The 14655-nt window shown below is 40.7% G+C and overlaps 2 protein-coding genes across 3 annotated transcripts in view; both read right to left on the bottom strand.

The window, feature by feature from the left end:
* Nucleotides 1-267: 267 nt before the first annotated feature.
* On the bottom strand, nucleotides 268-2918 carry bnip1b (BCL2 interacting protein 1b). The gene is made up of 6 exons (XM_010753704.3): nucleotides 2784-2918; nucleotides 2424-2516; nucleotides 2249-2340; nucleotides 1848-1955; nucleotides 689-807; nucleotides 268-581 (listed from the first exon to the last, which is right to left on the bottom strand). Exons 1-6 carry the CDS (start codon nucleotides 2865-2867, stop codon nucleotides 385-387), a joined length of 693 nt encoding a protein of 230 aa, XP_010752006.1. The 5' UTR covers nucleotides 2868-2918; the 3' UTR covers nucleotides 268-384.
* Nucleotides 2919-4390: 1472 nt separating this feature from the next.
* The window catches only part of crebrf (creb3 regulatory factor), a 31360-nt gene continuing 21095 nt past the window's right edge, over nucleotides 4391-14655 (bottom strand). For both annotated transcript variants that reach the window (XM_010753700.3, XM_019253166.2), the window contains exon 10: nucleotides 4391-14417. In XM_010753700.3, coding sequence (XP_010752002.1) covers nucleotides 14299-14417 — 119 coding nt within the window. In that variant the 3' untranslated portion in view covers nucleotides 4391-14298. The remainder of the gene's footprint in view (nucleotides 14418-14655) is intronic.

The following is a 14655-nucleotide window of genomic DNA, read 5'->3' as shown; positions in this document are numbered from 1 at the left end:
CTGTGGCCATTTGCAAAAAGTAGAAACACCTTTGCCTTTAGCCACAGCCGAAGTCTGTTTGAAGCATACAGAGGCTTTGAACGCATCACAGCTGTTGCACCAAACCTCATAATTCCAGTTTAAGTTTCTGTTTACTTGAGTTGAAGCTGACCCTTCATGTCCCCTTTATAAACCCACATATTGCATATTGTTTAAGCTAAAAATGAGGGCGCTACACAGACACCGCCTCTATGTGCTGCAGTCCAGTGTCAGTGCTGCTACTATTTCTCCATGTAGTCCATCTTCCACTGCACATGTGCTAAAACTCCTTGTGGTAACTTTGCTGAGGAGAATAAGTGGAAAGCCTTCCTGAAGCCTGGGTGCACTTTACTAGCAGTGAGCCAGCTAAATGAAAGGGAAGAGACGCTTCTTCAGGATGTAGAGGACGGTGGCGAGGAACAGGGCCACAGCCAGGAAGATGAGCAGCTTGTCTGTCAGCTCCCGCCGGTTGTACTTAAGGATCAGTTTCCTCCCCAGGTGGATGGTTCCTGTCATGTTTTTAAACTCCTCGTTGGTTTCCTGCACCGTCCTGGAGGAGGTGGCTGTGGTGAGGAGGAGGAGTGTTAAAGGTTTAAGAGGGAAGAAGATGAGAAGTGTACGAACACAGAGTACACAAGGTAGTAGTAGTAGTAGTAGTAGTTTTCTTTACCCAGTGTGCTGATGGTGTCCTCACTCTGCTTTACCTGTTCAGCCATCAACCTGCTGATGGACATCAGACTCTCTGTGATGTTACTGCTGGTTTCAACTAGGCTTTCTTTAGTCGCCTTCCTGAGGCAAAGACACACACAAAGCAGACCACATGATGCATGGTTGCTGCTTACCAGGAGTACAAGCGATATAGTTTGTTTGCATACAAGTGTAAACCTGGTGGAGACGCCTTTATCCAAAGCAACTCACAAAAAGGGAAACAATCACGGTGCAGTGTGACTAGGACATGTCAGTGCATCAATAAGTACTGTGACAGTTCTAGAGTGGATACATTTATCATTTCCAGTTGTTGGTAGTGTTGGAGAGGAGGTTCTCTCTGAAGAGCTGGAGGTCTTCAGGAGGTTTCTGAAGTTAGAGAGGGGCGCTGCTGATCCGGTAGGAACTGGTTTGACGATCCACCCACGGGGAACAACAGACAAGAAGAGTCTGGATTGTCCTGAGCGTACGGGTGGCAGAGCCAGGTGTAGGAGGTAACATAGGTCTGTATGAGGATATTCAAGTAGGTGGGTGCAGAACCAGAGACTACTTTGTAGTCAGCATTACTGATTTGAATTTAATGTGGGCTGCTACAGGTAGACAGTGGACAGTGATACTTTAGTAACCACTGTTATTTTTAGAGTGTTTGTTGATTGAACACAGCTGTTCCCGCGTTTGTCTGATAATAATAATAATAATAATAATAATAATAATAATTAGTGCAGAGCGTCCTCTGACGATGCAGTGAATGGTTTTTCAATAGAGGTGCAAATTACACACACCGGAATGTTTGATCGCCCTGACACGTTCACTCTCCCAGTGCCTAACCCTGTCTGTTATCACAGGTATCACTGTAAGAAGATAGTAAATAATTAACACAGTTCAATACATAAGAACTTTAACAATGCCTCTTCAGCCTCTCCAGGCTGAACTCAGATTACTGTAATTATTAATCTGTGGAGAACTGTAGTGCTACAGACAGGATTCAGATCACTGAAGAGTGAAGTAATATTGAAAACCATCTACAGAAAGGTCCAGTCTGGATTGAAACTTCTGCCATAGTCTGTTTAAAATGGTATGAAGCTGATTTCTCATTATTTCAACATCGCAGTATTTGTACCAACCTCTGTCTGGTGCTCTGGTTGTCTCCTCCGCGCAGTAGCTCGTCCTTCTCCATGTTGTCTATGGCCAGTAGACAAGCCAGGTTAGCTTTCCTCCATGCTGTCTGGTTACTGGAATCCACAGAAAAAAGAACACACAGACTGACTTTGAGAGCTAAAGTTACTCATCTGCTCTGCCGTGTCTGAATCTGATCTGCGTGCTTGCTGTGGAACCTCCATCAGTCCTGATCTACTGCTTTCAGGTGTCTGCCTCTCAATGTACGCCATATTCTGCAGGCTTGAAACCAAACATGACAGCTCGTGACTGACTGACTGCTGACTGACAATTTAGTGGCACTGATAATGAATGGAGTCAGTGATTGACAGGGCACATGAAGATGTCTGCTGTGTTTCTGTTGGCACACCTCAGCATCTGTCTTCTCTGGCTCTCGGCCTCTGCTTGGATGGCCAGTCGGTCCGTCTCTCTGTCCTGCTCTCTGGCCATCTGCTCCAGATCCTGAGACAACGACAACATGTCCCGTTAAACCGAGTCTGGGTTTTAAGAAGGACGTCAGATCTGAATCTGAGTCTGAGTCTGACCTGGATCCTCAGTCTGAGCCTGCTGAACTTCTCTTTGACCTGAGAGTTGAGCTCCATGAGAGTTGACTGAGGTCCAGGGCAATCCCTGATGTCCTGCAGGTGACACACACACACACACACACACACACACACACACACACACTCTCTCTTCAAACGTCTGTTGTGATGTTTAATAATATTCAGTCACACTCATTATTAGTGCATTATCATCACAACAATGAGAAGACTCTTTCTCTGTGGCTTTAGCACCGTTAGCTACCATTAGCCGTGGTGCCTTCACGGACACCTCTCCGGACGAAAAGTGACACCAGCACGAGCAAAGAAACACAAACGGACCTGGCACACGTTTCCCGTCCTTACCTGAACCAGAGCTTTGATTTCTAAATCATATTTGATAATTTCCTGTCCACAGATCCGGACGTGGACATCCGCACACAACGCCATGTTTGTTTTTGTACGGCAAAGCTGGAGGCCCAAAAGACACCGCGCTCTAAGAAAGGCGAAGCGATAGTCTTTGACAGGGCCTGAGTTACTATGATAGAACCCCTAACAATATATGATTCAAACATCAAACATCAAAAGCTGTTCTCAGCTACAATTTCATTTCAAACGAGACTTTGTGTATCTCCAAATACATCATTTTAGACAAAACAGAGATGTGAAATTACACAAAGAAGCAATGAATCATAAACTACTGCTAATGTTGGTGGATAAAGGTGGACATGGCAGGTACCCTCTGATTCACATTAGAGCTAGTTTGAAGCCCAGATAATAATTCTGCATTTATGTAACACATGGGTATGGTTGAAGATTTGACTCTTAATTTACCTTATATGATTTTCATTTGTATAATTAATTTATACAAATTTCTCTTTTATCAATTGTAAAATAGATAGATAGATAAAACTAAGAATAAGACTTTCAAAGAATTATTATTACTTTATTCTGTGGCGTGGAAATAAATGTTTCCTGCATAATTCAGCGGCTGGTTCCCTGTGTGTAAACAGACCTGATCCAGACTCTGCTTCTATGGTACTTTAACATCATTTCATGAACTCCCCTGGTTTGTATAAAGTTTTCACTGTGCTGCTTTTTACTGCTTCTGTGTGACTATTATAAATGTATCATAATCCTTTTTGATGTAATGCAACTTGTCAAAGTTTGAGACCATGGATGTATTATGAGAACTGGTCAGCAGTATTGCACTTTAATGTACTTTGTCATTGTCATCAGCCTCTGGCCATCTCAACTCTATGTGGCATAGTTATTGATCCTGCAGTCATACTTTATGTGTTGTGGCTGTACATGAATCCAGTAATCTGAGTAGAATTTCCCAAAGCAAGAGTGTACAGTATACTGTGTGTTTAGCCAAAGCCTCTTCCTCTGTGCCAAAAACATTCACTGGTCAATCTTCACTCCAAAAAACATCACTGAACACAAGGTTACCCCAGGAGAAGTTCTTCCATTCTAATGAAGATGAGTCATTCCTGGAGCTGAACATACTTCCTCGAGCTTCAAATGACACTAAATCATATTTTCTTCTGTTTGACCGAAGTCTGCTAAAACCTGCAGCGCCCAGCTTTAAGACATTATTTTTTTTCAAAGGAAGGGAACTAAATATTTGTGAGTCCTAGAGTTTTCAGTAGAAAGAGATGAAGTCGGGTCTGACAGTACTGAGAAACAAATGAACATATTGCTATTGTTGATTTTATCTTTTTTCATTGGATTTGTTGACTCAAGACTCAACCCAGAGAGTTTGATCTGGAAGACATTTCTGTCTCCAGTAGTGTGCATCATACATTAACACTGAGGTACATTCTACGTGTAACTTCCCCCTCCTTTATATCTACGATACATTATTTGTTGAATTCTACGATGAAAATTCATTATTTTAGATCTTTAGTTCACTTCCCCAAACAAACATGTAGAGTTACATTAAACCAATAAAACACACACAAGAATCAGGCTGGGGTGCTAATGGTTTTATTATTTTGATATTAAAATCAATAAACATAATCAGACTATTGTTGTGGTTACAAGCAGAGCTGCAGCATCAACTCCCGGCTGATACAACAGAGAAAGAATGATTTAAAAAATAAGAAAGAAAAAGAGAGAGGCACAATAACACAACAGAGATTCAGGGCAGGTGTCCGCAGGATGTCGAGCAGCCAGAGACCAAACTGTCAGAAGCTCTGAAACAGAACGAGTTGTTACAGTACAAACCAAAAAAATAATCATCTGTTACATTTCCACGCCTGTGCATAAAGCCACCCACAGTGCCTCCATGAAAAATAAAATACAACGTAAAAACAAAAAGTTAGATAAAACAAAAGTATAAACCCAGCACAACATTTATTACACAACATAAATATAACAACTGTCAAGATATTGTATTCGAACAGGCATATATGTGAACTACAAATATAGACGTCATTGCTAAGGAGAGGATCAAGTTAGTTTCAGCAGGATACACTTTCTGCAGGTTTTGCTTCTTTATGAAATTATAATCACCAAGAGATCTATTATAGAGCACTTAGCAATGAAGTACAGCCTTCCTACTAAGACTGGGGAGAGGAACACACACAGGACTAACTACAGAAAGATCCCATGCTGTTGATCTAATCAAATAAGTTACCATACAAGACCAGAAGCATCATAACAATGGCATGTAGCTGTGGACCTCAGGATGCCATATACCTCCCACATCCTCTACATGTTTGGACTTGTATGGATTTCCTAAAAAGTCTTCTTACTGTCTGTCGTTATTATCAAAATTAAAAGAAAAAGGAAACAGAAGAAGAAATGTTTTGGGATAAACATTTTCTTTTTGTTAAATGTCTCTCTCCATGCGTTTTGGCAAGTCTGGAGGGAGATGTAAATCATTGCAGTGTTGGATGATGAGCTGGTCGTGTGTAGCTACATTATGGAACGAGGGGTTTTGTCGTCTAGGGCGGGTTGCGTTGTTTGCTTTGATAAGATCAGTCTGCAGAAGAGGAAATGACCCCCTCCCCTTATCGTTCATTGCAGGGGAGGATAAGGGGTCTCTGCCCACCAGCCTTTAGTGACCCCTGGCTAATCTCAGGAGCTCCCTGACGAGACAACTGCAAACCAAAGCCCTTCTGAAAACAAACACACAAAAAAAGCACCCAGAAGGGACGAAACATCTCTGGTGCAGTGAAGTTTTCCTAGAAAACTAATTTTCTCCACCGAAATTAGAGAGAGACTCCAAAACTGAGCTCCTAGGCTATGGAGCGCCTGATCCTCAGTCCAGAGTCAGGACAAGACTTGTGTCAAAGGTGAGGTTCTCTTTGCGGACTCTGTGGTCCGGGTTTCAGGACTCCACCGCCCCCCTCTGACCACATCAAACCTCCAATGACACAACACTTCATGGCCTTCACAGACTGATGACTCAAAGTCACAATGAAAGAGGATTTTCTTTTCTTTGAATTGCATTAAGGCCAAACATAAAGAAAGTATACATGAAAGTAACAGTAGGATACTGTCAAATGATTCTGACGACACTGAGTTTTCTTTATGGACAAATCTGGTCAGTCCCCTAATTAATAAAAACGATGTGTGTCCACACATCCTCGGGGTTATTAACATCTCTGTCTCACTAGAATTCTTTCTCTTTGTGTGCGTCACAGCCGCTGGGTGCGGGCAACCTCCCAGCGACAACACGACTCCAAGAAGTCATTGCTCTGTGCAAAGAAACAGTCACAGCCTGTTACTGAACACATTTCTACACAAACATGATCTAATATGTTAACCAGCTTTGGACACAGGCAGGCTATTTGTTTCCCTCTGTTTCCAGTCTTTGTGCTAAGCTAACTGGCTCCTTTTGTAAACTAGCAAATCAAAATGCTAATTCTTTTGGAATCCTTTGGGTATCTCTTAATGAATGTATGTGTTGATTTATGCAGTTATTTGTGAATCATTTGATTTTATATCGAGTTTTGCTTCTTTAAGTCAATTGTTTTACAATCTGATTTCTTTATTGATTAATTAATGACTGTCTTGAGAATTAATTGCTTCTTGAAATCTTGTTCATGATATATGATGAGGTAATATTTAATACATACTATGAGTAAATGGAACATTTTTTGTAATCATCATGTTGTTATTGTCACATAGTTAACCTGAGGAGCTTTCATGGTGACTTTGATTCATGTCTGTGAAGTCTGACTCATGGTCAAGCCTGCTTCAGTGGAAAAGCTCTCAAGTCTCATTTGAACAAATTGTTTCTTACGTGTTAATTTACAGGACGACACAAATAAGTATCAAAGAAATGGTATGAACACTGGGATCAGGAAAAAAGCAATAAAATATAATGTATGAAAAAAATTCAAATGTGCAATTTGACAGAGTCAGAGCATAAATATCAAACCATAATATTATTTAAAAAAAAAACATTAAACATATAAGCAGGATGGCGCCCATATAGAGATACAACATTCATGATCTTTCTGGATCCTGACGACAAGAGTCTCCCTCCATGTTCCAAACAAAGTCTAACAGGAAGTAGAACAACAGGAAAAGCTCCACCAGACACTCACACCTGTCTGTATGATCCTGCTGAGGAAGACTAGTCTACATTCATCAGCAAAGCAGCAGAAGCAGAGTTATACCTCGCTATATCAGCATACAGCAGTGCAGCAGTCAGAAACACGAGATGGACCAGAGTCATCAACAGAAGGAATAATATGGCTAATACAGCTTTTGAACACAGCCATGTTAGCACCCAGCCACAGACAGATTAGCACCACGGTTTACCTCCATGCTCAGTTTGTTGCTTCATTCGCAACCTACAACTCAGTGACTACAACACTGACTTCAAGGAGGGTCTGGCACTTCATAATAGCAAAGTTAAGAAACGGAAAATTCTGTTTTATCCTTTTTTTTTAAAAGTTTTTTGTTGTTTTTTTTTTCTTTCTCAAAAAGGTCAAGAGGCAGCAACATGGTGCTCCATGTCGAAACCACAGAAGAACACATTGTAATTGACAAGGTAAAAAGCAGGCCCAAAGTCTCCCTCTGCCTCAGACACAGTGGAAGTTTGCTCTTCTCTACACAGACACACCAGCGGTGATAGCAGCAGCAGCCAATACAGAAAACACAATAACGTGGCGTAGTGGGCAGAGAAAGAGATAAAAACGGAACCAGGTTTCCCAAAACGACATCAATTTAGTTTACAAGTTGTCATCTCTGCTCTTCTTAGTAATGCTTTAAAAGGGATTCCTCTCTATCCATACATGACAAACAGCTCTCATGGGCTGTCAAAGGCTAATTCTTTTACAGAAAGGATTCTTTTAGGGTTAAAATGAGGTTTGTTTCATTTTCGTACTTCAAGTTTAGGTTTTGGGAAACCCAGCCCCCTGTTTCTGTAGGGAAACCCCCTCCAGACTGACAGAAGGTGCAGATTTGTGTTCTCATATATCTGATTAAGGCACCTGGTTTAGCAGGCATCATATTCAAAGTAGTTTTTTTTCCTTGTATATGTAAAAACCAAGTGCAAAGTGAGTAACACTGTTGGTTTTTTGACTGCAGAGAGAAATGTGAAAATCAAACAGGGTGTGTGGAATATACTGTGTGTGTCATCGACACTAAAACCCAAAATCTAAAATTCTTGTGCTCATTCAATAGCAGCAATTCTGAAATCATTCAACTGAGAGGACAGTGAGCGACCTCTGTGACAACGGAGATGTTTTCTGATGATTGGTCAACTCATTTCCCAATCTGCAAAGAACAGAGGTCACTTGATTCTCTCAGTGCTATGCAGGGAATCCACATGCAGAAACATAATCGCCACTGCGTTTTTTAGTCAAACTTCACATCTGTTTGTATCTAATTTACACAGGCAAAAACGTGGGCAGAGGAGAGTAAGAATTCAGCCTCTGAAGATGTTTGTACAGAAACAAGACAGAAAACATTTGAAATGCTTCGAAGGAAGCTCAAAGCCAGACTTTCAGATCTGACATCACAGCCAGCGGCCATGTGCCATGCTGTACCCCCCCAAACCCAATCTATTAAGATAAGAATATTGATAACGTTTATCTAACAGATCTGTAATTTTCTAACCTCCAAAGAAGTTTCTTGGAAACAACATGTATGTATTCTGCTACAAATGACAAAAATAGAAATATTCTTGAAAGAACTGCTGTGACACTTGAACATGTTAGCAAACATTTGAAGTCTTGTTTCTAATAAATGTAAATCCAATATTGTTCAGTTTTTGGTCTCCACTGAGACACCTGCTAAATGCTCTGCTTTGTTCACCAGCTAGTCACTGACTGTGTCTGTCTAATGCCACGAGACTGAACCAAAAGTCAAGTTTTGGAAAACCAAAACAATGAGCTGAAAGACACTAAAACAGAGCTGAGGAGAACTGCAGTGTCTGTGAAGTTTACAGAAGAATACAGTTTTGAGTGAATGTAGAAAAAATTGGCATATTCAGCTGATTTGCACTCAATAAAAATGCAGTTCATTAACTGAAAGTGTATCAATTGCATTCTATTTTCCTGATTTCCAAAATATGAGGTTATTTCAAGGAAACATGTTTGAAATGATTTGAAAATGACAGATTAAAGATCCTCTGATTTTGGGCTGTGGTATCAAATCCAGAAGTCTGACTTTTACAAAAGAAATAATGGTATGCTCAACAATAATGATCATACATGTCAATAATACAGAAATGGCCATTCTGTTGTTGTCTGGAGGAAGAATCAGTGTGATTCCTCCTCTGATTGGCCCAACAGGGAAGTCCGGCCTGTTACTGAGCATTTTTAAATGTTATTTATGAATAGGTCTGAATACAGATGCCATTTGTAATTCTTGGATTATTTCTGGGATCATGAAAAGTAAACAGCACCATGTGACAAACCCCAGTTGGATCACGGCTGGAAATCAGCATCAAATCCTTTCATGAGAGGAGAATGTGGTCGTTTCTGTATGTTTGAATACCGATTCAGAGCAAGCAGAGAAACTGTGAATTCTTGTGACAAGTCTGTTGGCCTTTTTTTCAGTTTGTGTAGAGAGCATTGCACTATATATTGATTGACATTGATAATTCCTAACACACTCACACACACACGCACACACCCACACACATACACAAAATATTTTGTACAGAGTAAAGAATGGCGACAATAATTGGAATACATAAATATATTTTCTTTTGATTTTATATGTCATCACATATGTCAGATAGAAGAACGATAATACCCTGATTTGCTGAAGAAGAGCTTTTATGGATCCACTTAGCTTTTATTGGACAAGAGTAGCACAAAGTTACACACTCTATTAGCTTAATAGTTGACTGTATAGGATTTATGTCATCAGAAATAAAAAGAATAAGGAATAGTTTTACTGGCGTGGATTTTTCACTCACTCCTTGACTGTTAAAATGCCACAGAGTCTCCTGGTTCGGATGTAAAGTTGCACAGCTTGCGCCTATCATGTTAAATGTAAAAACCTGTGAGGACTCTTTCTTGAACCAGCCTCGTGATCGACAACAAAACACACACATGCTTCTCGTCAGCCGAACCGCTGAACAGATCTACTCTCCGTCAACCAGTGGCCCTTTTACCACTGTTGACCCCCTACCAGACCTGGGAAAATTGTAGCTGAAAAAACGCTTCAAACATTGTCACAAAAGATACAACTAAGCATGAGGAATTCAGATCTTTGAAGCCATTTTTCATATATATATTTCACCACGTCTGCTACTTCAGTCAAGGTTGTTTTGAGCCAATCAGGCTGAATGGTTTTGTTGTTGTTGTTGTTGTTGACCGTATATTGGCCGAACAATGTCGGAAACCTCTGGCACTCCCCTCGGCAACTGACATGTCTGCCATGTTATTGTTTTTGTTTGGATGCAAGTTATTTAAGAAGGCAATAAGTGTCCGGATTGAGTCTCCATTTGTAATTGGCTTGCCATACAGTACAGTGATATAGTAACTTCCCCCAAGGCGGCCTGGAACAACGTCTTTCAAACAGGTTCTTCCTGGCCGCCTCAGGCTAAACCCCTCCTCATTAAGTCACAAGTAGAAATCAGTTTACAAATGATAACAATATAGCTCTCTGGAGAAATGTGTCTACACTGTACATCACCCTGAAGAGGAAGCCAAAGCAGAATCAGTTTTTCCATAGGAAACCTCTACTGAAGGCAAATGAATCAAGACGCCAAGGGGGTCAGCATCAGGATCAAAGTAGGGGCCCTGGAATCAAAACCCTCTTTTTTTTTAAGACCACAAACACACTATCCCCTGACCAGGAAATAGATGTATCCTGTCAAGACACTGGGCTTCCCAAAGCCAAGGAATGATACGCTCTCAAGCAACCCCTCATATCATTACATGGCTCCAGAATCATGTAGATCAAACCCTCGCCAGGTCATACACCCATTCCTTGCTAGTTTAGAGACCTAGCCAAGTCAGGTAATAGACCTATCCTAGCAAGTAGTCATCAGGTACACTTGCAGCTTTCACACCAGGCCTTTTAGCAGCAAATGGAAGAAAAAATGCTTTTCTTTTTTTTTTTTTTTTTTTTTTTTTCCTTTTTTGGACAAAGTGCTTTTGTTTTCAAACATATAAGATAGAGTATTCTATACATATATCTAACATTTAGAAGATACATATTAACTTATAGTCTATTTACAAAAATGAATCACTACTAAGAAAATAGCTATGGACGGTTGGGGAGGGCAAGTCATTAGGCTACAACTAGACTAAGAAGTCAAACAAGAATCATGGATACTCATCATTCTAGTTTCAGAAAAAAGCACCATTTCTCCCTTTTTAGACAGAAAACAGTAAAAAAAAAAAAAAAGAAAGAAAGAAAAAGATATATATATATATATATATCTCAATGTTATTCAATCACACGATACAGAACACGGCAGCTCTGCATCACCATTATCAGACATCAGAGTTCATTCTGTGAAGGAGCACACTCAGAAATCAACCACAACAAACACTTAGTTTTTTCTCGGAATTCTGGTTGAATTTTAAACTTCCTAGGAATGGCAGCGTTTCCTCTGTGGAGGTGACAGGGAGGCAAGCATACATGCATCATGCATTTTTTTTAAAGGTTGGACATGCGACCGATTTGTGGCCTGGATATTGTAACTCTGTGTGTTTAGGTGAACGAAGTCATTCTTTGTGGCTGTGACCAATCACTAAAGATGTAAGCTCAGGACCGGAGGGAAAGCCAGGCAGATAAAATTTAGCAATTCATCCTCAAAGGGAGCAAATATCAGTCCCAGGAAATGGAAAATTCAACCGACTTCATGGTTAGAGAGGGAATATATGTGAAAATCTAAATGACAATGCACAGTGCTGAATCCAGATCAGTCTGGGACAAAAATATGATGGCTTTGGCTTTCTTACAGCATCTGTGACAACACTGCAGCTGGTTCCTCATCTGCCCTCACATCTCTCACACTCCTGGACCGATCCCTGTCCTCGCTACAGCCAGCATGTCCTCATTCTCTTTATAGAGAATTCAAAGTAGACCGTGACTTCACTGCATTGTGTTTTAAATAAATCCAGTCCTGATTCTCTGTCATTTCACTCAGCCGGCAAATGAGAGCAGAGGGGTCACATGTCAGTTTATATATCATAGCATCTGCTCTTTAAACACTTGTCTCCTCTCGTCCTCCACCTCTCCTTCTCTCCACTGGGAGACAAATACTTCCAAACCAACAGGAAAGCTATCAGGCAGCTAAAGTACAAAAATATAACAAGAACTTTTTTTTTTTTGGTTTTTGTGTTTGTTTTTTTCCTCTAACTTTCTCAATGCAACGATAGGCTTTAGAAATGTGTCATGCTTAAAAATGAATAAATTGTCATGAAAAGTGGCATTTCACCATTGATATATATCATTAATGCTTCTATATACAGTACTTGAAAACACAATTCAGTTAATATTTTGTTGAACTAGACCTCATCTACATACAAATCAAACAAGTGACACAGGAACAAAACATTTTGGTTATTTGTTGGTGACATTTTGACAAACAAGCAAAAATGTAACATAGCTTATCTACTTAGCGCTCTTGGCTTTTCGTCCTAGATTGCGCCATTAACACAGTTAGCACGTGGAGGGAGGAATCAGTTCAGGAATGAAGTGCTTGCTAAGCAACAGATCTACTGGAGGAGCCCGTAGATGGGGTAAAATTTTAGATTAAAAAAAACAAAAACAAAAACAGAATGAATGTTCCTTTTCTGTACAGAATTGGACCCAAGCTAATTTCACAGTTCACTGAAGTTCCCTGACCCTCCCACATTTCTTACATTCAATACGGCGTCAGGTAAGCTGTGCAAAACCTTACTTTAACTGGCTGGTCGCCATTTCGTTGCATGTGTCTTTGGTACAAAAAACAATCAAAATATAGTGTGCAAATATTTTTTTTTGTAACTCTAAAGGAAAATATCTGTTTTCCCTCCCCGACCCCTAAAGACAGAGTACCAAAAACCAAAAGTAATCTATTGCAGAGCCCTCCTATATACACAGACTCTGTGGCATCGAGCAACGAGAGCTTCCATATCTTTTATGTACATTCAGAATATCTTCAGACTACTGAAATCAACAAACCCCCCACAGGTGTCTCCCTCCTCACATTCACTAACAATCTCCCTCAGTGTAAAGCAGTCCTCTCCTTGGCTGGACCTCAGGGAGTTCTGATCACCTCTCACACACACACACATACATACACAAGGCACAATGAATAGAACTCTGATCAAACACTAGTATGAACACACCAAACTGTTAGCCTGATCATCTCTGTACAAAAAAGGGAAGCCGGTGCCGCTTTCCATCTGGGAGACACTTTGTATGTACAGTTTTCTAGAGGAGATGGATCACTGTTTATGCCATTTTCACCACCACCACCATCTTCCTCACAGATGCTCCCATACTGGCAAAAAATGCCTGTTTCACCCAGTCCAGTTATAACCAGCACAAGGCCAAAAAGCACCAAACCACATGCACTTCCTCTCCGCATGGACAACTACCTCCTGTTGTTTAACGTCGTCTAAATTAAGCTTCGTCCTGCCTGCCCAGCAGGATGTCGGTCGCTTAAGTCTCATTTTAACTTTCAGCTTCTACTTGTTCTTTGTTTCGAGTTTCTATGTGCTAAAAGTTAACTCCTGATTGGCAAACAGGGGATGGCATGAACATATTTAGGCCTTCAATACAAAATATTTCCTGCCACCCCGAAACGCCGCGCTGCTTCTTTTTTCTCTGCAGCTGTCTTGGCAACCAAAATAGTTTTTTTATCAAAGTACTTTACTGAGTGGGTCAATTAACTGGAGTTAATTTTTGTTGCCATGTGTAAGGTGAACCTCGTCTAGTAAATGATAACTGGAACTTGTTCAATCTGTGATGGTGTCTGGCATGTAACAATTCTTTAGAATAATTAGAAGCTCAAACAAATTGTGTGAAAGTATTCCAGTGGTTACACTCTTATGACTGTCTCTGTCTCAGCCCTGGAGGCAAACCTTCAACAGAACCGACCTTACACAATGCTATGTTAAAACACATCTAATAATCACCAGTGGATTTAGAGCGTGCTGTTAGCTATACACCTAACCATCCCTTGCTTTAAGAGGCGCTTTTCCCTACAGACGCTCACGATGGTTTGGGAGACGGTGACGCGCTGTCTCTGCGTGTGTGCAGAGACAGAAAGCTAGGGGGTATGCCATACAGGTGCATGGCTTAAACAAGCACACATACATACACACGGAGTGGTATGTGTGTTTGTGTGACTAACAATGTGTATGTATTCTGGGTTGGAGGGGCATGCAGAGGGGAGCATAGTTACAATGGGACAGCACGGTGGTAATATTTAGTCCACTCCTCTCAGTGGACCGCGGTTTGTCTAGATTTTGGAGGTGGGGACTCGCAGGCCGACCAATCCGCCGGTGGGATCCCCACGTCCTGTGTTATCCAAGATCTTGTTGACGAAGTCGGAAGTATGTCCGGCAACTGGTGATGTCACTGTACACACAGAAACACACAAGATGCATCAGAAATGTGAGACTTGCAAGGTACCTCTGTCAAACAAATATAGTCATTAATCACCTCCTATAATTTTCTGATTTGATATGATGCATCATATGGTAATTAAGTGATTTGCTGTTTTTAATTCTCAGATATTACAGCTCACTAGTTTCCCATGTTTCTCTGAGACTATTTTTGAGGAATTTGAATCATCATTCAAGCATTCTGTGTTTTT

This window comes from Larimichthys crocea, chromosome XXII, assembly GCF_000972845.2.
Source record: "Larimichthys crocea isolate SSNF chromosome XXII, L_crocea_2.0, whole genome shotgun sequence".
Classification (NCBI taxonomy): domain Eukaryota; kingdom Metazoa; phylum Chordata; class Actinopteri; family Sciaenidae; genus Larimichthys; species Larimichthys crocea.
Note: the sequence above shows the minus strand (reverse complement) of the source record. Positions and strands in the feature narration are given on the sequence as shown.

Excerpts from the sequence above, each read along its gene's own strand:
- bnip1b (XM_010753704.3), bottom strand. The coding sequence starts at position 2,867 with ATGGCGTTGTGTGCGGATGTCCACGTCCGGATCTGTGGACAGGAAATT. Across the intron at positions 2,517-2,783 it reads AAATCAAAGCTCTGGTTCAG|GACATCAGGGATTGCCCTGG; the intron begins GTAAGGACGGGA and ends TGTCACCTGCAG. Across the intron at positions 1,956-2,248 it reads CAGAGAAGACAGATGCTGAG|TAACCAGACAGCATGGAGGA; the intron begins GTGTGCCAACAG and ends TGTGGATTCCAG.